At 43.6% G+C, this 25,328-nt stretch overlaps 1 protein-coding gene and 1 non-coding gene across 3 annotated transcripts in view; both read left to right on the top strand.

The window, feature by feature from the left end:
- The first annotated feature begins 14,945 nt into the window (after positions 1-14,945).
- Positions 14,946-15,075, top strand: LOC149290242 (small nucleolar RNA SNORA35). Its single transcript, XR_016277259.1, has one exon. It is a non-coding gene; the product is annotated as a small nucleolar RNA SNORA35 (small nucleolar RNA).
- Positions 15,076-16,837: 1,762 nt separating this feature from the next.
- LOC149290241 (phosphatidylinositol transfer protein beta isoform) overlaps positions 16,838-25,328 on the top strand; it is a 30,344-nt gene continuing 21,853 nt past the window's right edge. For both annotated transcript variants that reach the window (XM_089489554.1, XM_089489555.1), the window contains exons 1-4: positions 16,838-16,857; positions 21,482-21,512; positions 21,847-21,992; positions 22,819-22,910. In XM_089489554.1, the coding sequence (XP_089345680.1) occupies positions 16,838-16,857; positions 21,482-21,512; positions 21,847-21,992; positions 22,819-22,910 (289 nt within the window). The remainder of the gene's footprint in view (positions 16,858-21,481; positions 21,513-21,846; positions 21,993-22,818; positions 22,911-25,328) is intronic.

The raw sequence follows: 25,328 nt of genomic DNA, 5'->3' as shown, positions 1-25,328 counted from the left end.
ACAACAACCTCCCAACTAAATGCAGCAGCAACCCAAGAAACAACACTCTCCAAATGTCCAACACCATATGAATCCACCAAGGACCGCTTCCACAGTAGGGACAAAAAATCAATCCTTTACTTCCACAATGTCTAAAAAATAGGGGTGTACCTAGAAATCACAGGGCCCTGGTATGAAAATTGCCCCGAGGCCCCCAACTTCACCAAGCAAGAGGTCCAAGAGTGTCACCTTTGCCCCCAAAACATCTTGTGAGTGCGTTTTCCCCAAGCAGCTTATCAGTGCCATCCTAACCACCAAACAGACTGTTTGTGCCATCTTTGTCCCCCGCTTTTCAGTGCCCCAATCAGCTTATCTGTGCCATTTTTGCCGTCAAACAACTTGTCTGTGCCTTCTTTGCCCCTTGCCCCCCCTTCGAACATACACTTTGGCACACATATGTAAACACACTTACACAAATTACATACACTTACTCATACTCACTAACACACACTCAATCTCAGCCCGCTTACACATCCATACTCACACACAAACACTTACACATCCATGCACACACACACAATTACACATCCATGCTAACACACACACAGACAATTACCCATCCATACTTAAACTCAATTACACATCCATGCGCCCACACACACAATTACACATCCATGCTCACACACACACATACACAATAACACATCCATGCTCACACACACACACATATAAATATTTACAAACATACACATCCACCTCCCTTGTAGTTACACAACTCCAGTTCTCCATGACTGCATATAGGCTGCTAAGTTTGTGAATCCTTGACTGAAAAACAAGTAGTTTAATGAATTGAGATTGGAGTTGTAAACCTCTGTATGACACGCAGAAGATTTTTTTTTTTAAAAGTACTTGTTGCCGGAAATATTCTAGCTTCCCAAAAGTGCAGGCTTTAGGTAACTACAAATTGTCATCTTTTTTGGTAAGTGACCTGCATGAATCCTGCTACTTTGCAGGTTTTGCGTGACCAGATGTGTATGTGGCCAATGTGTTATCTTGCTGAAAGCCATGCAAATAATTTGCTCCAATCTGCCCTAAGACATGTTAATCATCCACCTGTACTTTACCTTTAAAAATAGATGTGCAAATAAGAGGACACAAGAAAATTCAACACAACCCTTCTGTTTATTCTAACAAAATCAACTTAAAGAATTACACTTTACTCAGATAACCGAGATCATTTTCAATAAATACAAGCCTTAGATAAACTACACAAGTTCATGTAGGGTAAAAACTAGAATGATAAGGCAGTGGTAAATCATTGCTTCAGCAGGGCTAGATACTATGCTATACTTTAGTTGCACACTTTGGGGGTTAGACTAGTCACAAGATGTCTCAGCTAGAAACACCATTTTTAATTAAAAAATTTTTATAGTGACATACGGAGGGAGGATAATCCCTTTCAATGATTTTTTCTACGCAACAAAAGACATTCTCAAATAAGAAAATGGATCTGCATTTACATGGTACACAATGATGTGTTTAAAACCAACCTCAATTGGGTGGACACAATGCCAGCAGACAATGCATTTTAATGGAGCAAGCATTGTTTAGTTACTGTACTTAGAAAATGAAACTTATCTACTGAAATCAGGAAGCATTAACATATACACTTCCTGCACTTGCTCTATAGCACCCTGACTGGGGTCACCAATGCTGGTGTTCTGATACCGTGCATGTGCTTGGCTGCTGCGGCTACTACAACTGGCTAGTCTAGGAGAACATCTGCAAGAAGCATACTGCAGTATGAGCCCTGCTTTTAATAGAGGCATCAGAGGGAGGAGTTAATAAGGCAGGAGAACTCCAATAACTAAAGAATGCCTCCAAGTTGTGTGTGTGAACTTCTGTGTGGTTTGGTTTTCCATTCAAATTGTCTGTAAGGAGATTGAACTGGCATCAGGTTTGTTTGTTTTGTATATATAAAATAAAATAGGAAGAGACAAATGGTGGTGAAGAAAACAATATGGACATCCTAACAGCAATGAAGAGGTTAAGATTGACCTATCAGAGCTGAAAGGTATAGTAATAATTGTTTTTGTAAAATGATCTATTTTTGCATTTGATTTAAATCGATGAAAAATAATTTGTCACATTTAATCATGACTTCAATCAGTTTAATAAAAATGAAATCCACTTAGACAGGTAACCAGAAAACTCTACAACATTGCAGTCTGGTGTGCTTTTGTTAGTGTACCTTCGAGTGCTCAGTTGCTCAAGAGTTAACCCTCTGTAATCCTCCCCCAAGCATTAGTTTAGACTTAGTGTAAGGGTAATATAGAACTCACTTTATTGAAAACAACACAGGTATTTATATACAACCACAATCAGATGAGGAGTATAATCTTGTTCAATTTCCAGACAGCCTGGCACCTCCATACAGTTCTTATAGCCTGCAATGCCCGCCTGGCAAAGAGTCCTCATTTTCCAAGGGAGTGGCGGCGGGCTGCCACTGGGAGTGCCCGGTTCTGAAGATGTGTATTAAAATCAGGTTTCCCCTTTGAGCTGCCATTCAGGAACCACGTGTGATTGTGCCCCACCACAAGCACAATATAACTACAAAATAGGGATGTGGTAGGGTAATGGGTGTCCACAGTGCCTTCATTCCAAAATTCGGTGGGCATTGCCAGTATTCCTAGCCGCTATAGTTTCATGGATTTGTGGCTAGGTCCCGGTCAGGCGCCTGGCAGGTGACAAGGGGGTTCTGTAACCACAGGGGTTCAACATAGCCTGGGAACTATTCCTCTGGGAAAAGTTAGTGATTATACCCTTAAGACTGAAACGGTGGAACACAAAAATGGAACATACTATAAATAACGAAATAACAAAGCAGATGGGAATGTCACAGAGCTTATTCAATAAAGTATGAGTTGTAGTTTAAACTCACATACTTCAGTGAGGTAGCTTTCAATCGACTTCATCAATCGCTGTATTAGTGGATCCCCTGAGCCGACATATAAAGCTTGATAGAATTTAGTTTAAGACTTAATTTGAAGCCATTCAAAAGAAAGTTTAATTCAGAGGTGTTTTTTCTGAAGGGAAATTATATGTAGAGCTCAATTCCTGCAAGATTCTCCACAGTCCAGCATGCATTTTTTTTTATATAGAGTGTTTTCTCCTTTTGAGTAATGTTTCTACTACTGTTTGATCAATCCTTTTTTGTAACAAGATCTTCCTTTCAACAACCAAGAGTGACGAGGAGCAAGGTACCAAATTCTTCTCTGGTCTGACTGATAACTTGTGTATCCAACATTGGGCCATTTGTATTGGTGTTGAAAACCAGGCTCCCCTTAGCCAGTAAGGAAGTATTACAATTACATACATTATGCTTGATCCTGTATGATCTTCCAGAGAACCTTGTCTATCATGGGGAGTGGCGGGAACACATAGGCCAGCCTATAGTTTCAAATTACTGACATTGCCTCAAAAACATAGGGGTGGCCTTCTTTGAATCTGGAACTGACCCTGTGGTATTTCTTCTTTGGCCTCATTCCTATTAGGTCTATTTCTGGGTTACCTCACATTTACATAATCTGCTCCCATACCTCTTGATTTAGAGACCATTTTACTACACTCCACTAGCTCTTGCTCAGAAAATGCACCCATAGATTGTATACACCGCTTATGTGGAGTCCTTTCAGCTTCTTCTGATGCATGTCTGCCCATTGGAAAATAAAAACACATTGTTTCATCAACATTGGAGAACAAGTCCTGCTTTATTTATTTATATAAACTGAAGTACCTTTATCTGTACGAAAATAAACTTCAAAGTTCTGCATCTCATGGCTGAGAGCTTGAAATGCTAGAAATATTTATTTAGTTGTAGATTACTTGAGGAGAAGCATTTAGTTCCATTGACCCAGTATCATTCTGTAAGAGGAATAGGCTCCCTATCCCTTGCAAGAAGTGTCTATTGTTTTTTTTTTTTTTTTTTTTTTTTTTTTTTCAATTCACCTTTATTGAAACATGCATAGTAAAAATACAGAGGCGTATAAAGAGGACACAGAGAGAAAATGCATGAGAAATGACACAAACAGAATACTCGTGAAAAACGACCCTGAAAACCAGCATATCGCAGATATTACATAAGAGTATTTGAGGATTTGGGAGGGTCGCATAAAGTACAAGCGGCACACCAGGGTCTCCAACAACACGGTCAGTAGAGACCACCGCGGGTAAGTATTGAAGGGTGTCATTCACACTAGAGGTGGACAGAGAGCATCAATACAAAACAAAGAAACAGAACAAAAACAAAATACAACGAGAAGGTGCACTGCACGGCCAACCTGACGGGAGCGCGTCAACCCATGATGAGAGCGCAAAAGAAGGTGCTAATTGCCCAGAAATAGCATACATAGCCAAAGGACACCCGGTAAACGGTGGCGACAGTACGGGGAAGAAGGATGTAAGTCTAAACCTGGGGGGGAGTTACCACACCCAAGACCCGCATACGTGGGGAGGAAAGGAAGGACGACCAAGGGAGCCATCGGCGAGTGTTCCTATACTCCTCCCCCTTAGACGCTGCGACTAAGTCCTCCATATGGGAGATTGCATTCACCCTTGAGACCCAGGCGTCCAAGGGAGGAGGGCCTGGCATTTTCCAGAACCTGGGGATAATCGACTTAGCAGCCTGAATGAGGTGAAAGGTTAGCGACCTCTTGTAAGAGCCATAGGAAGATTGCGTGTGATGAAAAAGGCACGCCGCGGGAGAGGATACAAAATCGGGGTCAGCTATTTCCTTTACCACCGCACCCACCAATTGCCAAAACGGCTGAATGTCCGCGCAGTCCCACCAAAGGTGTATGTAGGAGCCAACAGCAGCTCCACATCTCCAGCACAAGGAGGAGACAGATGGTAAGTAGTAATGTAGGTCTTGCGGGACCTTATACCAGCGGGAAAGCAATTTGAAGGAGCACTCCTGAACCTTGCTAGAAATGGAGCCCTTATGTGTGAGCAGCAGAATCTTATCCCATTCCGATTCAGATAGCGGGGCTGGAAGAGAAAGGTCCCTTTCCCACAGACTCAAGAAAAATGGCTTGGTCTTGCAATATTCATCAGTCAAGAGGGTGTAAATTTGAGAGAGGAGGTGGGAGGGTTCGCGAGAAGAGACACATAGGTTTTCAAAATTAGAGAGCGGCCTAGTGAGACGTGCATCTGGCAAGAGAGAGGATATATAGTGTTTGAGTTGATGATGCAGAAAAACGCATCGGAAAGAGGGAGAGGCCTGTCGAAGCAAATCTCGAAGGGGTCGGAAGGCCGAACCCTGGAGAAGTTGGTGAAGGCGTAGGCGTTTAGTACCGAGCTGTGTACACAGACTTCCGAGGCCCGCTAAAATAGTGGGGTCAAGAGCGGGGTTGTGTGAAAGGGGGAGTAGGGGGCTAGGGGCCGATGAGAGAAGGCACCGGGAGGTCAACCTTTTGAAAACACGCAATGAGGCCGATATAGTGGGATGATTATGTGTCGTCAGACGCTGAAAACGCTCCGGAAGCCACGGTACAGCCGCGACATGGTGCAGCAGGAAGGAATTTTCCAAGGGAACCCAAAGCTTCGGGACCTCCAGCGACCACTCCACTATGCGGCGGAGATGAGCAGCCATCCAGTACCACTCCACACATGGGACCCCTAAGCCACCCCTGGTTTTGGGCCTAATCAAATGAGAGAAAGATAGACGGGGATGTGAGTTCCCCCAAATATATTTACGGAACACCCCTTGGCATGCCTTAAAGTACGCCCTGGGAAGAGAAATCGGTAAGCATTGTAGCAAATAGAGGAATCTAGGGAGAATACTCATTTTCAGGACCCCTATGCGACCGAACCACGATATGTGTGGGACCGACCATCTACGAAGATCAGTAATAACCAAAGACAGCAGGGTGTCGTAGTTCAGTTGACGGAGTCGGGACAAATCTGAGGGTAACCACAGACCTAGGTACTTAATCGCAGAGGACTGCCACTTAAAGGGGAAGGAGCGCGTGAGCGTTTCCCTGAGCGGGTCAGGGACATTAATTCCCATAATTTCGGACTTCTGTAAATTTATTTTATAGTTCGAGAGAACCTGGAAGGCATTGAGTTCCGTGATGATATGCGTGAGGGAAGTATGGGGCTGCGTGATCATACAAAGCATATCATCAGCATAAATAGCGAGTTTGTGGGTGTGCTGGGCAATGGTTAGGCCCGTGATGTTGGCGTTGTCCCTAAGGGCGCAAGCCAAGGGCTCCAAGGTTAGAATGAACAACAGCGGAGACAGGGGGCAACCCTGTCTCGTACCGTTACGGATATGCAGAGTATCAGACAAGATACCATTAACCTTAATTTGGGCCGTGGGGTTGGAGTATAAAGCTTTAATGAGATTGAGAAAGTTCCCCTTCAAGCCAATTACATCCAACGTTTGGAAAAGAAAGGGCCATGCCACCCTGTCAAACGCCTTTTCGGCATCCATGGATACCAGCGCATAGGGGAGTTTGTGGTCATGAGCATACTTCATTAAATTTAACACCCTAATGGTGTTATCTCTGGCCTCTCTTCCAGGGACAAAACCAACCTGATCCCTGTGAATCAGGGACGGGACAAATTGCTGAAAGCGAAGCGCCATCACCTTGGCCAACAATTTAAGATCCGTGTTAATCAAGGAGATGGGGCGGTAGTTAGCGCAGCAGTCCGCGTCTCTGCCAGGTTTGGGGATAACTACAATATGGGCCAAGTTAGTGTGCGGATCAGGGGTATGACCGGCAGCGAGCTGATTAAAAAGAGTTGTTAAATGGGAGCCCAAAACCGGAAAGAAGCGATTATAATAACTGCTCGGTAGACCGTCCGGGCCTGGGCTCTTGCCCTTAGGGGAAAGTTTCAGCGCGGCCTTCACCTCATCACATGTTATAGGGGAGTTTAAAGCTGTTAAAGCCTCCTCATCCAATCGACGAGGGAGGTGTCTACGAAGATATGAGTTCATGGAATCCAAAGAACGAGACTGAGTCAAGTCCGAGGACGGCAAGTTATAGAGGGCTTGATAATAGTCAAGAAAGCAGCGGGCTATCCTATGGGACTCATGCTGAAGACGGCCATCAGGACCCCTGATTTTAGGGATGAACGAGGCCGACCTCTGGACCCGAAGGGCTCTAGCCAACAGCTTCCCCGGCTTATCGCCTAGCTCATAGAACAATTTTTTCGTCAATAAATAGGACCGTTTCACCCGACTATCCAAGAGGGACGCCAACTGCTCCCTAAGAGCCTGTAGTTGCAATAAAGTGGCAGCATCTAACGTGACTTTGTGGGATAGCTCCAAGCGGAGAATTCGGCTAGTAAGGGCAGTGATGTCAGCGAGTCGTAGCTTTTTGAGGGTGGCCCCCAGATTTATGAAAATTCCCCTAATGAAGGCTTTGTGTGCTTCCCATACTGTAGGAAATGGAATGTCGTCAGAGATATTATCCTGAAAATAGTTCTTAAGGTGGTCCGAAAGATCCGCTAAAAAGGAAGGGTTGTCTAGGATATTGTCATTGAGTCTCCAACTCCAAAGTTTAGGACAAGGCTGGGACAATTTGAGAGAGAGGTGGACCGGGGCATGATCACTCAAGGAGCGAACATCAATGCTAGACGAGTGTAAATGTAGTAAGTGATGATGGGAAAGAAAAAGCATGTCTATACGGGTGTATCTGTTGTGGACTGAAGAGTAGTATGAGTAATCTTTTGTATTAGGGTGTTGCGAGCGCCATACGTCCACTAGTTGGTTGTTATGTAGGGCCCGTTTAACTCGCTTAATGTGTTGGAATGGAATGTGCGAGGATTGCGCAGAGGAATCCTTAAGAGGGTCCAATATCATATTGAAATCACCGCCAAAGATGGCTAGACCCTCCTGAAAATCCGCAAATTTAGTTAACATATTGCAGAGAAAGAGGTGTTGTCCACGATTGGGCGCATAGACATTCCCGAGCGTGACCTTGTGATTGCCCAGAAACCCCTTCAGGAAGATGGCTCTGCCCTCCACATCTCTCCAAATATCCAACAGGCGAAAGGAAAGTAATTTATGCAGTACAATGGCTACTCCTTTGGTTTTGGAGTCGGGGGAGCTGGAGAGGAACACATGGGAGTAATGATGGTTTGTAAGTTTAAATTCCCGTGAGGACCGGAAATGGGTTTCTTGTAAAAACGCGACATGCGTCTTGGATAAATGAAGATTGTGAAGCAATTTAGATCTTTGCTGGGGCATGTTAAGGCCTCTCACATTATGAGAGGTGAAGTGGACTATGTCAGGTATCATCTATGGGAGACTTGGAGAGAGCAGAGTGAGCGGTCAGTGCCATGACAGCGCAAAAAAGAAAATAAAACCATATACAACAAAAACATAAGTAACCAAAACAAGTAGAAACAGACGGTGGCACAACGGGTACCACAAAAGACCCTGGATGCCGAAGCATCGAGTAATGAGCCCAGCGACCTAACAGTAGGTCAAATACCTGTACTCCACTCCTCCGAGGGAGAGAGACAGGACGGCTCTGGGGGGTGAAAAGGTAGGAGGAACTCCTACAACACAAGCAAGGAGATCACGAGAGCGACGGAGAAAAGGTAAGTCACGAAGGACTACGAGGTACACCCGACCCCGGAACGCAAGGAGGGCATAACGGTAGGGAACCCCGCACTAAGGAGGAGTGAGGGGAACAGCGCAACCACCGTCCCAGCAAGCCCCATGTTCTTAGCGCACCATGGCAACGAAAAGGCAAAAGGAGGCGGACCAGAAAAATGGGGAGAGCAATCAGAAGTGCGTATAGCTGGAAGTATATATAGAGCATCGACCCAGCACAAAAAAAAAAAAAAAAAAAAAAAAAAAAAAAAAACCCCAAAAACAAAGCATAACATAACAGAGCAAATCAAAGCATAACATAGAAGTAGTACCACGCAAAATAGGGCAGATATGGTACAAACACGTCGCCAATGGAACAAAGAGGAGCATAGGGACCCACAGGGGTGCCACCGACCACCCGCCACTTCAAGATAACCCACAGGACAGTGGGACGGAGCGCCCAACCCCCCGCTCCCACCTGGGACCCCCAGTTAAGGTACCGTCACTAGTCCTGGAAAACAGCGATCGTAGTAGTCCCGAAAAAGCAGTCCACAAAAACCCACATCGCGTGAGGACGTACGGGTTCAACAGCCCGGTGGGGGGAGAAGGCAAGGGCCGAGGCCTCTCGGCAACCGGAATCCTCCACGGGTGTGTGAGTAGCGGTCGGTTGGGCAGGGGGGAGATGGAAAGTAGCGGACATCAGGTCGTGGAGTCTAGGAGGAAGGCAGCTAGCAGGAATATACCGTCCTTAGGTCGAGGCGTCCTCCAGGCGGCGTCGACGTTTGTATCGCTGCGGTCTCGGGGACCATACCCTGGACGGGTCCGAGAGACTGGCCGGGGGGGTAAAGGAGTACTCCCAAGCAGGGATCTCACAGTGTGGGAGGCCCAGGGCCTCAGTGAAGGCAGGGACGTCTCCAGGTTGGCGGACCACAAGCGTGTTGGCGCCCCGTCTCACCATCAGGGCAAAAGGAAAGCCCCACTGATAGGGGATACTTGCCGCACGGAGAGCTTTGGTGAGTGGCTGAAGCGCGCGCCTGTTCTGGAGCGTGGCAGGCGACAAGTCCTGGAAGACGGAGATGTTGTGGGACTCCCACGTAAAGGTCGGACGAGCACGAAACGCCCGAACAATGTCCTCCTTCAGGGGAAAATCCTTCAGGCAGCAGACCACATCCCGAGGGGGTTGAGAGTCAGGAGGCCTCTGTCGGAGAGCCCGATGAACTCTGTCAAAGCCAATAGGTACCATGTCATCCCGATTCAGGATCTTGTTAAAAATAGCTCGAAGGGTGGTAGGCAGATCCTCGTGGGCCACCGATTCGGCCAGACCACGGACCCGGAGGTTGTTTCTTCGACCCCTGTTATCAAGGTCCTCCAATCTCCTAGACAGGTGTCGGATGATGCCCGACTGTTCCTGAAGGTGGCGGGTCAGGGAGTCCACAGTAGCGTGAACTCGCGGCTGTTCCTCCTCGAGTGCCGCCACGCGCTCACCAATATGGCGGATGTCTGACTGTATCGCGGTAAGACTGGAGCGAATCCCCTTAGTCGCTCGGTCGACAATGTCCGAAATGTCCGCTTTAGTTGGAAGGAGGTCGAGCCTCTCTCTCCAGGAGCGGTCCGCCACATCAGGAGAGGTCGATCGCATCCTCTGGGCATCCTCCCCGGTCACCTCACTGTCCAGGCTGGCAGATGGAGATGGCGGCCGAGGACAGGAGTCCCGGGAATCCTGGTCCGACGAGGCGGCAAAGTAAGAGCGCACTGAGGCTAGCGAGCCCCTGTCCCTGGATCCCGAGGGTTTCGGGGTGTTGTGCTGTTTATTAGTTTTGCCCATCTTGCAAATAGAGGCGAAATAAGAGCTGAAAAACGGGCCGGGTGTACCAGAGCTCCAGACTCACGCGTCCATCTTGTCTGCGAGCAGGCCACGCCCCCAGAAGTGTCTATTGTTAACATCTTGAACTTGGGTGGAGCTAAATGTCATAAATGTAGAGATGATTCCAATAAAAAAAATGTTAATTACATAGTAAAACACTGCCTTTGTATGCATTAAACTATGTTTCAAAGCCGAGTTAGTGAGATACCTAAGCTATATAATAGTGATAATAACCCAGTCCACAAGGTGACCAAAGAAGTACAATGGAAGCTATCCATTACTGACTTCAGACCTAAACTAGAAAAATGATCTATTTTGACACTTCAGTACTACACTGCACATTCTACAAAGATCTGCCAAACTACAGAGGATTCACATGAGCGACAGTTGCAGTTGTACCACAAGGACATTTCTTAGTGTTAAAATAATTCATACTGAACTGTGTATCTCCAGCCCTATCATTTCCCCCCACAGGTAAATTTCTACAATACTGGATACTCCAGTTTGGAACCCAACCTAACCGTTGAAATAGTTTGCATAACTCCAAACATTTCAAACGGCCAAATAAAGGCACTTTTGTTTTAGGTGATGTGGTTAGAGGCGTCACTAGGGGATTCCGCTTTACTGAGACTTTCTTTATTTTACTTAGTGACCGACTGACAGCTCTTTAAGTAACTTAATAAGGCACTGAGAAGAATAATGTATCTATCTATTTCTACTATTTAATGTCTCCATATATTTTCTGTTTATCAAATTTTTATTGTGACCTTTAGGGATATAAGCCAAACATTTTGGGATCCTAGAAAATGAGAACTAATTCCCCCCCCCCCCCCAAACAATGTATTAAAGAAACCACTGTACAAAGAACGGTGATCCTCTTTCAGAGAAAAGGGTAGTTGGAATGGTTAACCAGATGGCTTGGTTTGGGTGTCATACGAAACCCACGCACATATATGCATATGACTTGTACATTCAGATTTGTACGCATGTAATTTTAAACCAATTTTAGCGTAACCCATGCATTCATAGGAATCTCCCAAAAATACTTGCTATCCATTTGTTTGTCCGTTGTCATGGCAGGTAAAAAGGGAAGGGGCTGTGTGTAGACTACAGCGTAAGTAATTGATAGACAGAAGTAGCCAACACAATCCTGGCATGAAGTGGAGGGAGTCTCATTGGTTATGGCTGTGATTGATGATCCCAACAACCTCTGGGGTTTTTTTGCTTAGTGTTTTTTTCCTCTGTCTCATCTGCATTTACAAAGGGAAACTTGCTGAAACCATTTCCCTTGTCAGTAGCAGCCAGAAACAGATGAGTGTTAGATCACCACAGCGTCAGTATTTAAACAATACAGATTATGTTAGACTGAGACTTAATGTCAGCCTGACAATAGTGCTGTAAGATCATCTTCCATACTACAAGTAGTGTACTACTAGCGCTGAACATTGGCTGAAATCAAGCCATTATTAGTGGAGTTTGTTTCTGTTCTGATTGGCGATCGCTTTGAACAGACTTTTAGTGCTGGTCTAAAAGTATATTCTATTTAATACTGGATTATTTCCAGGGCTCCTTTTTTACTTTAAAAAGGGTTTTGTACAGCACACAAAAAAATAGCGCGCATAAATTAGGTAAGCCAAGGAACGGCACAGCGCATGCACCGCGGCAAGCTCGGTGAAGCCATTATAGAGGCCATTTCCTCTAATAGTGTTGTGCTTCAGTAATACACCACCAATAACGCCTTGTATTTTTGTACTACCGTTATTTAACCCCTTGATGACAATTGCCGGTCCGGGCACGTCACCGAAAATCGTGACGATTATGACAATTGACGTGCCAGGACCGGCACGTCTTTAAACGGGTGAAAAAATCGATCCGTGATCGATTTTTTCACTCAAACGGTGTTGCTCTAATGCCTCGACATCGAGGCATTGAGCAACACCAAAAAAAACATTCCCGGCCCCCCCCCCGATCGCTCCTAGGAGCAAATAAAAAAACATGTTTGAAAGACTGCAAGTCTTTCAAACATGGCGGCGCCCGCCGCCGAAAAACGGGTTTAGGAAGCGATCGCGAGTCGCTTCCTTTGCTTAGCTGGTGTTGCTAAGATGCCTCAGTATCGAGGCATCTTTGCAACACCTGTTTAGCAAAGGAAGCGACTCGCGATCGCTTCCTAAATGCTCAACTTACCTTCCTGGTGCCGGCGTCTTCGAAACACACGCGGTGTTTCAAGATGGCGGCGCCCATGAAGCCGGGGGGCGGAGCCTGCTGTCATCATCGGGGGGGGGGTGTTGCTGGATGTCATGGACATCCAGTGAATAACACCCCTAGTGGTCAGATCACTCATAAGAGTGATCATGATTTGCTAAATCAAAGGCAATGTTTTCTAAACATTGCCTTTGATCAGTATTGGATCTGCCTCCCTCCTTCACTTGTTTCTAGTGAGGGAGAGAGACAGATCGGTGTGTTTTCTGGTATTTCAGGTATTCTCTAATAAAAAAATATATATATTATATATATTATATATATATTATAAGAGCCACCCATATAATATTAACCCCTTCATTGCCATTGATCACTGCATAAACAGTGATCTTGCATAGTGGCAATTGTTTTTGGGGTTTTGTTTTTTTTTACATTTTTTTTTACTTTTTTTAGTGGTTTTTTTTAGTTTTTATTATAGCCATTAACCCTTTCCTTCCCCACTATTTTTGCTGCAATTGTTACCATGCAGCGGTATACGGCTGAGGAGGCGTATGCCTTTTTGGCCACAGATTCTGAGGCCACTGATACAGCGTCAGATTTTGACGTTGGTCAGTTCACAGATACATCTAGTGATGTATCTGTGGCTGTTAGGACGCCTGCCACACGTAGTCGTGGCAGTGCACCAGAGGCATGGGTAGCGCCTAATAGGTACAAGCCAGCTATCCCTCCTTTTTCTGGAATTCCTGGCATCAATATTGATGTTACAGGATTCACTCCACTGCAATTTGTGCAGGTTTTTTTGGGAGACGATGTCTTGGGAGACATTGTCACACAAACAAACATTTATGCCCAGCAGTACCGTGCTGCTAGCCCTAATTCTTTTTGGGCAAAACAGCCATGGACTCCCATTGACGTGCCAGAATTTCTTAAATTCTGGGCACTCACAATGTTAATGGGCATTATAAAAAAGCCCTCCATCCGCTCCTACTGGAGCACCAGCCCCATCTTTAGTACCCCCATTTATGCCCAAACTATAACTAGGCAAAGGTATGAAATGATTCTTCGTTTCATGCACTTTAGCGACAACAGCCTGTGCCCCCCTAAGGAGCACCCCCAGTTTGATAGGCTCTACAAAATCCGCCCCCTGATTACCCATCTCGCTGCCAGGTTTCCAGAGGTTTATACACCTGGAAGGGATATCTGCGTGGATGAATCCCTGATGAAATATAAAGGAAGGTTGGGATTCAAGCAGTATATTCCTTCCAAGCGCTCTAGGTATGGAGTGAAGGTGTATAAGCTCTGCGAGAGCGAGACAGGATATACTCATGCCTTCCGGGTATACGAGGGTAAGGATAGCTACCTTGACCCTCCAGGTTGCCCAGACCATCTGGGCACCAGTGCCAAGATTGTTTGGGACCTAATATTCCCCCTTATGAACAAAGGCTACCACTTGTATGTAGATAACTTCTATACAAGCGTCCCTTTGTTCAAGCTGCTGTATTGTTTCGATACGGTAGCTTGCGGTACTATAAAAAAGAACCGCTTGGGTTTCCCACAACACCTGGTACGAACCCGGCTAGGAAAGGGGGAGACCTCAGCTCTACGCCAAGAGGAGCTTTTGGCATTGAAGTTCAGGGACAGAAAAGAGGTGTGCATGCTGAGCACCATCCACGATGAAAGAACCGTGGAGGTTTCTGTCCGTGGCAGAGCTGGGGTCACTACAAAGCCAGTGTGCATCAGGGCCTATAACAAGCACATTGGTGGAGTTGATCTGTCAGATCAACTCCTACAGCCCTACCTCATTATGAGGAAGACAAAGGCCTGGTACAAGAAGGTTGCAATTTACCTAATGCAAATTGCAACCTATAACGCTTTTTTGCTGCACAAAAAAGCAGACACTGGGCTGAAGCTGTCTTTTTTGCAGTTTCAGCTCGAAGTAATTTCAGGTATCTTGTACCGTGATGCACCTGGTCCCCAAGTAGTGATGGGAACCAACAGAATTGGGGCTACCCATTTTATTTTTAAAATCCCCCCTACAGCAAAGAAGCAGAATCCCCAAAAGAGATGCAGGGTATGCTACAGCAGGGGGCAAAGAAAGGACACCACATTTTACTGTCCAGATTGCCCTGGAAAACCTGCACTCTGTGTCGGTGACTGCTTCAAGCTGTATCACACAGTTTCCCATTTTTGATTTTATTTTGTTCCTGCTCCATTTTTGTATTTTTTTTTTTTATTATTTTTTGTTACATTTACAGTTTTTTAGCTTTTATTTGCTCCTCCATTTTTAAGCGTTTTTATTTGCACTGTCAAGTGAACCCTGTGTCCATTCTGTGGCATGAGGGACCACTTAAGGTGCTAGATCAAATCCCTTCTTGGAGATAGGCCAGGCTTTCTTGTAACCTGTCCCTACTGATAGTCGGGTACAAGCATTTTTCTTTACCCAGATGTAAAATTCCTACTGAATTTGAATTGCTCATGTTCCAAATGTGGCCCTTTTGCCCCCAAACAATCTGACAAACCCATGCATGTGGGGTATCAATGTACTCAGGAGATGTTGCTGAACACATATCGGGGTGTTGTGTGACAGCAACATATACCAGGAGCTGTAATTTCACACCTGAAGTACAAAGTATGTGAAAAAAACACCAAAAACAATTACTATCACAAACTTTGACAAGGGTTGGTGGTAGGATTTGTGCATGGAAAGGGTTAAACTATCAGCATCTAAAATACCCTGGGGTGTCTAGTTTTCAAAAATATATGGTTTGGTGGGGTAAATTTAATTTGCTGGCTTCAAAGATGCCCCAAATACCACATAGAGACAGAATTACCAGATTCAGAGACAAATGGTTTTGAATTAGCAAAACTCTACTTGTACTTATTGCCCCATAACGTGTAGAAGAAAGCAAAAAAACATAAAAACATTGGGTATTTCTAAACTCGGGACAAATAGTAGAATCTATTTAGCAGGTTTTTTCAGTAGTTTTTTATGATGAATAAAAGATTTTTCAAATAAAAGTGAGAAAATGTGGTTTTTTTTTTCAATTTTTCGTCATATTTTATTATTTTTATTATAGGAAATTACATCATATGAAAAAAATTATGGTGTCTGAAGAAAGCCCTTCTTGTCCTGAAAAAAACAATATATAACTTGTGTGGGTTTAGTAAATGGGTTAAGAGAAAACTACAGCTAAACACAAACACCGCAGAAACGATAAAACAGCCATTGTCACGAAGGGTACAAAAAATAGAATCAGCCTTTGTCACGAAGGGGTTAAGTAGGCAAAAGAAAGGATGCCGTGCAAGGCGGCAGCACTTCCCACGAATTTCGGTATGAACCAACTCCTATGTACAGCACTGGAGCAAACAGCAAGTGCAGAAAGTGGCAAGGACCTCCCCATTGAAAATATTGTACATAGATGGAAAAACCCTGTTGTCCAAAACAGCAAAGACAAAATAAAAATGTATCTGAATCAATTTTGCGATATATATGTAATATAGAATATGCCATCAGTTGTGATCTGGACACAGTACCTGCATACTAGATAATGTGCCTGAAACTTGCAATCGAATGCAATTCAGTTGGCCAATAAGGGTTTACCAGATTTGCACCCGATATGAAGATTTCTGTCAGCGAATCCGTTTCAGTAGCTCATGAGGGTTACCGCTCCCTCCCCAAATACAGATAGGCCCTCCTGTCAGGACAGCTACATCTATATCTGAGGTGGCCAGTCAGGATAACGACCGTTTCTTGGAAACCAATCGGCGCCAGGAAGTTCAGACCACACGTGTTACAGCTTGGCAGATAGTATAATAAATAAAAACTAAAGAAAAAAAACAAAAAAAAACCGACCTAAGTTAATCGGCATCCGGCCTTGTAGTTACAAGCCCTGACTCGGCACACTAACTGCCTAATATCCCTCACAACAGACCGGCTTATACACTGCAGCAACAACAAGAAGCTGACACTCTGCAGAGAGAGGACACATGTCAAACTCGCAACCAATCAGCGCTCGGAGGCGAGGCACCTCGAATCGCTTCACGCTCATGCCTTAGCAAAGGGCCAATCAATGCCGTCCGACGAGTGATGGAAGTCGCTGGGAAGGCGTGGTTTACCGCGTCTTCCGCTCTCCCGGAAAGCGCCGTATTACGTTGGTGCCGCACAATACCTGCGGCGCTAGGGGTGGAGGATGGTGCTTATCAAGGAATTGTGAGTCCAGCTTCTTGACGGGGGGTTAATCGGTGCGTCGCATAAATACCGAGGTTGGTGGGGCTGTCCCAGGTAGTGCGCTGCCTGTAGCCGGCTTATTGCCAGCTGGCATACACCTCATACACCGTTATCGCGGCCTCCTGACTGGAGGCTCCTGTGCTGTGGCCTCTATCGTACCTGTTAATACCTCTTATATCGGCTGTTTCTTCGTTACTGTATAGTTGGTAATTAAGCCTGGCCTTAGAGAGGCCTGGCTGCTAACAACTGGATGTAGCTGGTGTAAAAAGCACGATATTAATATAATTGCTCTTACACTTACACTGCTTGGTTATATAGCAGTCCATATGTGTGTACGTACGTACGTATGTATGTATGTTTATATATATATATATATATATATATATATATATATATATATATATATGATCATGCTTCATGGGTGATACATATCAATAAATGCTGTAAGGTGTCTGCACTTTACTAAATTCCTCCTTTGCTTTGCTTGTATAACTAAGCAGGTGCCCTAAAATCTATAAAAACAGTCCATACCATTTGGGAATCCATTAAGTATGATTTGTTAATGTACTTTGTGTGCATGTGTGTGGGTAGTGTGTGTAATACATGGCAGTGGGTAAGAAAGCCAACCTGGTTCTTCAGATTTAACCTTGCCAGTCTTTTTTTATTGATTCTAATCTAAATTTGCTATTTCTAATCTAAATTTGCACAATTTTTAGCTTGATGATAATTACTATAATTAAATATTAATGTGTTGCAATAATCTTACTAGACAGTGATGCTTTGAAGTACATGTTTGACAACTTCGCTCTTACCCCCCCCCCCCCCCGCGATGATCTGTCCTGTTGCCGACATTAATGTCCACAGCAGCATTTCTCTCCATCTCGGCCCCGGCACCCCCCAGCTTGTTTCAAATACATGCCTCTTGCCCACTCTGTATTCTTCCCATTTTGTTAATTGGCGTTTTTATAAAAGGTAATCTCGGCAAAGATAAAAGATCCATACAAATTCTGTTACAGATTTCATTTCCAATGAATGTTTCCTGAAGCGTGTCATGGGTAACATGGCCCGTGACCGTTGTAATCTCGGGCTGGAACAGAGAGATGACCCATTCTTGTTACCTATCTGTTATACATCTGTATGCATTATGATTCATATGCATTCAGAGGTTTTTGTGCAAGTGTTTTATCTCCTGTTGGTTGTCTTCGTATTTGGATAGGTACAAGCATGGCTGATGAGTACCTAAAGTCTTATAGTTTGGTGTTCGTTGTTAGCGCAGGCAGATCGCTTAACAGGTAAACATTATCCTGTATATGTGGCAATTATTTCAGTATCGAAAGATAAACTTCATGAAGTCGGCTTTGTCTTCTACACATTTGTGGATGACTGGTCTGCTTTTTAATAAGCCTATATGTTGTGGGCTATAGCCTTTTAAACTTTTGTGACACTTAATGTAACCTCATTTGCCAGATATATACTAACGTAGCTGTGCATATAGAGGGAAGCGGCTGTCCTGTCCATTTTTAAGGCTTTTCTAGCTTTAAAGTGACTGTTAATTCATGCGTCGACAACCCAGTCAGATTCGAGCATCCTTTTGGCCACAGGAGTGACTTGTGATTTTGGGCCACGGTGCATGCTCTCGGCATACAGGGATTATTTAATTTTCAGCCTTGCCTCGGTGTTGTCTTTTGGAACATCTGATGTCTTTTAATCGATCCTATGGAGAGGTACTAAACGGGCTAAGGGGACCGCAAGGTGCTCTTCCAATTAGGTAAAACTTACACTGAACTCTCTAACAAACTAACCTTAAATCTTTTAACCTTAGTGTTTTAAAGGGACACCAGCCCTCGCATTCTTAACTCATGTAATAGCTTTGTGGTTCCTTCGTGTTGTCTATTTTGAAAATGCATGGGGCGAGAGTGCATGTGTTTGACCGAACGCATCTCTGTGCGCGATATACGCTCCCCTCCATTCAGCTCCGGCGCTGGCTTGGGCAATGCCGCAGATATGGGGACTGTACAGACCCCTATGTGCATGAATGGAATGCGCTCCAATTGATGGAGGACGACAGCTGCTGTAGCAGGGCTGACTCCTTTGTGTCTTTATATTTTCCTTTTTAGAAGACTGTATATTAAAGAACAGAGTAATGGGATATTAAACTGTCCCTTTAAGAAGCATTTACAGTTTATTTGGAAACAACCTGTCATTTTCTTTTTTGAAAGGTTTTTTTTTTGGTTTTTTTTTATACATTTATTTATGCAAAATTTTTTACATTGGCCTGTGCGTAGAATCGCGTTTGGTTGCAGAAGTGTTAGGAAGAGTAAGTGGATCCAAGCCTTCAGGTCGTTTGATTTCCAAAACATTTATTTTATATCTAACGTGATCACTAAATGAGAAACCAGTTTTGCCGCTTGCTTAGATTAGTGATACAAACTCACAAAAAAGGTGATGGCTTTATTTTGAGCCATATGAAAAAGATGGTGGGAAAAAGGTCAATATAGACAATATATCACTCGAAAAGGTGAGTTTTACCAGCAAATGAGAGAGAGTGCTTGAAGAGAAGCGAGGAAGAGTGTAATTTAATCACTAAATAAGAAACCGGTTTTACCTCTTGATACAAACTTGGAAAAATGTTACGGCTTTATTTTGAAATGGAGTAAAAAATGAATGGGATGTTCGTAAACTAATTAATTTTGCGGCTTGTTAATACCATTTTTACGATGAGCAAAGTAATCTGTAGTAGTTCAAGTTAATTAATCCTTGTGATTCTAAATTCATGCCAAAATTTAAGATGAATATCACAGGACTAGCTTGGCCCCCCCCCCCCCGGTACTTTTTACTAATTCTGTACCCCTGGGGAGATAGTTCAGAAAATAAACTGACTTAAGGGGATTTGCCTAGCCATTAAATTGCATATTTAGTTAACAAATCATGCAGCATTTTTTTTCTTTCTTAAGTCTAAAGTTTTATAATTCAAATATTTTCCTAAATTCTTGTTACTTTCAGAGCCCGGGGATGCCCCGACTACTTACTGCTCTGTATTGAGACTTTATGAATGGCTTTAATTTGAATTGAAGTGATGTAAATACCAGATCAAGGTTGGAGTCATAGAGGTGATTGATAATATAAGTTCCAATGCTACTTTCTTTCATACTCCTGAGCCCATTCTAGGCATCGGTCTGTCCACATACTAAGACAGAAATGGGGCTAATCTATCCACTAACCTAGGCAGAATGGAAGTGTTGTAGCTCCCAAAAGCAAAAGGTTGGCATACATACTGTTTTTGTTTCTTTACCATAATCATGTATGGCTACCATGTAATGTTTTATGTACTGTCACCTTCATGTGTGCAATCTGCATGTATGTGCCACTACATATCAAGGGAATGTGAAATGTTCTCTGTTGAACTATACGGGGACCAAATTAGGAAACATATATGTAGAGTTTGGAATTCTGTTTGCTGAGAGGTGTATTCACCAGTATAGTAGTCATAGGTCAGCTCTGAGATCTCATGAGTTGAGCGTCTGGTGACATAAGCCAGGATTTGTCACAAAAGCTGGGAAAAACTGAACTATTTTCCCTTAAGTTGTGTGTTATGCCATCTGCTCTCTTCAGATTCCAGTAAAGCTTTGCTGTGCTTCTGAGGTAGAGTGCTGCTAACTATATGCCACTCTGCCACACTCCTTTTAACCCCTGCCTCCCTGATATGCCTTATACCCCCCTATATGCCACTCTGCCCCTCCCCAGAAATGCCTTATACCCCCCTATATGCCACACTGCCCCTCCCCAGAAATGCCTGTTACCCCCATATATGCCACTCTGCCCCCCAAATGCATTTTAACCCTCTATATGTCACTGCCTCACAGATATGCGTTATATCCTTCCCATATGTCACTCTAGCCCCCCCCCCCCTTACCGATGCATCCGCAGGCTCGTCCACCGTACTTCAGACTCCCTGTCAAATGGGGGCAGCTGGTGAATGTCTGTGTGATGCGCGTAGACAACCTCTGCTGCCCGTTAGTTCCTCCGGGCTTCTATGACTAAGCACCGGAAGGCCATGTCACACCGGTGCTCAATCATAGAAGTGCCGGCAGAGGCTACAAGAGAGGAGGATCCAGGTCCCCTGCAGCGCTATTTAAGGTCTGGTTATTTTTCAGAGCATTTGCTCTGGAAAAAAAACCTTGTCTTATAATCGACCAAATACGGTAACACTGAAAGCCGAGTGTTTGTTGTGTGTAAGTTCGAGATTGTTCATTTTAGCCCAATCTAAACACTATTATTCCTTATCATACTGACTATCAAACAAAACAATAGTGTTAATAACCCAGTCAGACACTCTGACTAATGAAAAGATTGAGCCAGACTTAATAAGCATTGCCATAGAGAATCAACTCGATGTCAAGTTTGCGCAGAGAAAGTCACCCAAAATATCACGACTACCTAAAATGCAGACTCTGGGTCTACAAATAAAGAAAGTTTATTGAAGCCCAATGAAATAAAACCTCGTTTCCATTAATGCAAAAATACATCACTGTATTCTCTGGACTACACCTTTCAATAAAGGGCAGTTGCTTAATGTTGTATAGTAAAACTCTTTTTCTCCTTTCAGCCGCGTTGTTTTGCCATGCTCAGTAGAAGAGGTACGTAGCTCCTTTTCAGTCCCATTAGTTATGTTGTTGTTTTTGACGGAACCTTTTTTCATACCTCTTATGAAAACATTGATGTATTATATCTATTCAAAATGTAACTAATGCAACCATGTTGTAGACCATGTTCATTCATCAGGACTCCCAATTGTTTTATTGTGCAATATCAAACACTTTTATTTGTGTACATATACGTATGAAAACAAGGCCACATCTATATGTTCTACCTGTTGCTGATATTCATAGCCTATTTTTTTAACTATATTATTTTGGTTATCCTTAATCTAGCCATTGTAAAAAAACCACACGAAAATATATTTGATTTCAGTATCAAGTTGGCCAACTATATTCTGTGGCTGAAGCCAGCAAGAATGAAACTGGCGGAGGTGAAGGAATTGAAGTCTTAAAGAATGAGCCATATGAACAAGATGGGGAAAAAGGCCAATATACACATAAAATATATCACTTGAAAAGGTAAGTTTTACCAGCAAATGAGAAAATCTCCCACACAGCTGTTTCAGTTCATGATTGTGTTTCAACCTAGATAATTAATGATCATTAACATGTCTTTAGTGTAATTGTTAAATCATACACCTAACTATATGCATACAAAATCATTGACTTTGTGCAAGTGTACCTAGAAGAACTGATGCTGTTTGGGAGGCACTGGAAGTTGTCTACGCGTATCGCGCAGATGTCCCCCGCCGGCCTTATTTGCATGCGCCTACCCAGAATCCCTTGTGGTTGGGGGAGCACCATAAGATTTATGAGGGAAAACAAGCCTTCTGGTGTCTGTAGATGAGTGTTTATTAATGCTTCTACTACCCTATATATGTATATGCACAAAATGCTTGAAATATATATTTTTTACAGGTGTGATGTGTGACTAAGTATACTGGATCATGTAACGAAATGACTAAGTGCTTTGGGGAGTATTAAAATTGTAAGGTGGAGAAATGGGCTGCCAAAGAGAGATCCCTTTTAAAGGCGATGTCTCAAGGACTTTAGGGAAAATGGATAAAAGAAAGTCTGTTCCAGCTACGTTCTGCAAGCTTGTTGGTTATTGTATTTGACCACATGCTCAGATGAGCGCCGGTGGGTCATTCTGTGTGAGAGGAATCCGAAAAGCTGCCCTGTTTGTGGCCTGAGATTATGAACCTGAGTAAGGGCAAAAAAGGTCTGTCTGAGGGTTAAGGCAGGGGAATCACAAGGGTTATAGTCTATCAGAGGTCCATTAGTTACTTGAGCATTAAATCATTTATAGGTTCTCGCCATAAATCTAATCTGCCTTTATTCACAGTAAAGTCCCCGGCTTTGTAAAGATGTTTGCTCCAGAGGGATCGTTGGTGTTTCATGAAAAGGCTTGGAATGCCTATCCATACTGCCGAACAAGTAAGTTTACAACTTCTACTTTTATTGTATCAAAAGATTAAGCACTTGGCATTTGGTGGCTTATAGTGTTGTGCTCCCTTCTATAGCATCTCTGTTATATTCTTGGGGAAACAAGATCACTGTTAATGGATGAAGCTTTCTGATTATTCTGATGATCCATGGCCTTGCATGAGGCCTGATTCTCTATAAATATATAAATCTCTATACAGATGGTATGACAATATACTATTGTAGTCTATTCCTTATTTGAATAGACCGCAGTTTATATACCGTATGACAGGGGTGTCCAAGTTTTTTTCTGCAGTGGGCCACTTCATCAGAATTGTATACGTGCACGGGCCGCACTCATTTTTCACTGTGTGAAAATTTGGCCTTTAATAAGATATGCAGATTAAAATAAAGTAAATGACACAAAACCTTTACTTTTTCTCTCACTGATTTCTGGGCCTAGAAAGTTTTGTGACTACAAATTCAGGATTCTGGATAAGTTAAAATGAAATAGTTCTATTTATCCTAGGGATGCGCCTAAATGAAAATTCTGGACCAAAACCGAAAATTCAGGGTTCACTTAGCCAAAACTGAAAATGACCCCCCCCCACACATACTTTTAATAAAAGTAAGTTGCACACCAAAATTGTACAAAAAAATTATATATTATGATTAACAGCAATCTCAGGCATGCCCAGATTCCAGTATGTACTGGTTGGCTGGGCATTGTACCAGTAATTTTTGTCCAATTTTAGTGTGTAACCACACTTGTATTAAAAGTAACACACCACAATTGGACAAAAAAAATCAACAATATGACTTGGCATGATAGGAGTGTGATTGCTAACAGCAAACACACTCTTTTCATACCCAGGCAACCAGTAAATGCTGGAGCCTAGGCATAATGGGACTGTGATTGCTGTTAGCAGATTGCTGTTAGCAATCACACTCCTATCATGCCAAGTCAGCCAGTACAGGGTGGCTGTAAATGCAGACCCCATACTGCTGGCAGCATCAATACACAAGGGGGCAGCTAGCCAGGTTTCAGCATGTACTGGCTGATTTAGCATGAAAGGAGTGTGATTGCTAACAGCAATCACAGTCCCATCATGCCTAGGTTCCAGCACTTACACATCCATGCTATCTCACACACACTCATTCATTCATATACTCATTCATTCACACATTCATTCCCTCACTGGCATACTCATTCAAACAACCTCCCCCATCCCCTTACCTACTACAGCTCTCGATGCCGCTCACAGACTTGAGCAGGGGACGTGGCCTCCCTCGTTGTCCCCACAGAGGAGGCAGGACTGAAGAAGAGAATAGACCCTCACACAAGTAAGCGGCAGGGCTTGTGATCCTGGCTGCCGATCTCACGCGGGCCGCACCTCGAGGTCACGCGGGCCGCATGTTGGACGCCCCTGCCGTATGACATTACTTGAGGAGAGCGTTCCAAAAAACAAACAAACCCAGATTTAATCCAGTGCTGTATAATCTCCAATTACTGCTTTTCCCCAGATGGTTCTGAAGGGGCTCTTTATCACCTTTCCGCTTCCCTAAAGGGAAAAAGATCCTCTCCAGCCCAAATTCATGCTAAATGTGTATTGTAGTTGATTTTGCATGGACTCCAATCTTGCAAAAGAGGACATGCATTTCTTAACTTTTGTTCACCCAGTTTACAAAGCAATGGCCTTGAGCAGCAGCGAAATGGTGATGCGTGCAATAGTTTTGGCAATTCTAGCATTGATAGGTGGGCAAACTATATACTTCCTTCAAAAGCTGCTAGGACAGATCTGCTTCTATAAAAGGGAGATAATAAATGAGTGGAAAGAAAAAAGGAATCATGCAAATTGTCAAAAGCATTGTAAGAGCAGAGTTAGACAGCTGCTTGTCTTGGGACCTATGCCTGCTAAACGAAACCTCTACTAGAGCGCTGGCTCTGTGTCGGGAAGGATTCCTGTTTGCACAAAGGGAAAGCCACTTATACATTTCTGTCTTGTCCGGGTCAGGCCTTTTCTTTTTTAACACTGGGCATCTCTCTGCCTGTTCACTGTGAATGAAAACATGACAGATCTGACTGTAGAAATTACACCTCTGGAAAGGTAATTGTGCCTAACATTAACAGGAACCAATTAAACATAAAGAACATTGTTCATAGGAGCTGTAACCATGGACTGGAAGGGGTTAACATATATCTGTAAAAAAACATAAATATAGCATCCACTCTGGTAGTTCCAATCAGAGGAAGATTAATATATTTCTAATAAAATCAAACCTTGGCAGGCAGAGTGGCGTTTAAATCCGTGTCATGTAGTGACTGAATCACCCCATGTGATTGGAAGATGTTGACCATCAACATCAGACGGCAGTATTTTTTAAAAATGTGTTTGATTTAGGGCTGAAACAACGAATCGATAAAATCGA

This window comes from Sceloporus occidentalis, unplaced genomic scaffold (assembly GCF_023333645.1).
Source record: "Sceloporus occidentalis isolate IW3139 unplaced genomic scaffold, rSceOcc1.0.p SCAF_40, whole genome shotgun sequence".
Lineage (NCBI taxonomy): Eukaryota > Metazoa > Chordata > Lepidosauria > Squamata > Phrynosomatidae > Sceloporus > Sceloporus occidentalis.
The sequence above is the reverse complement of the archived record's forward strand: the minus strand, read 5'-3'. Positions and strand labels throughout refer to the sequence as shown.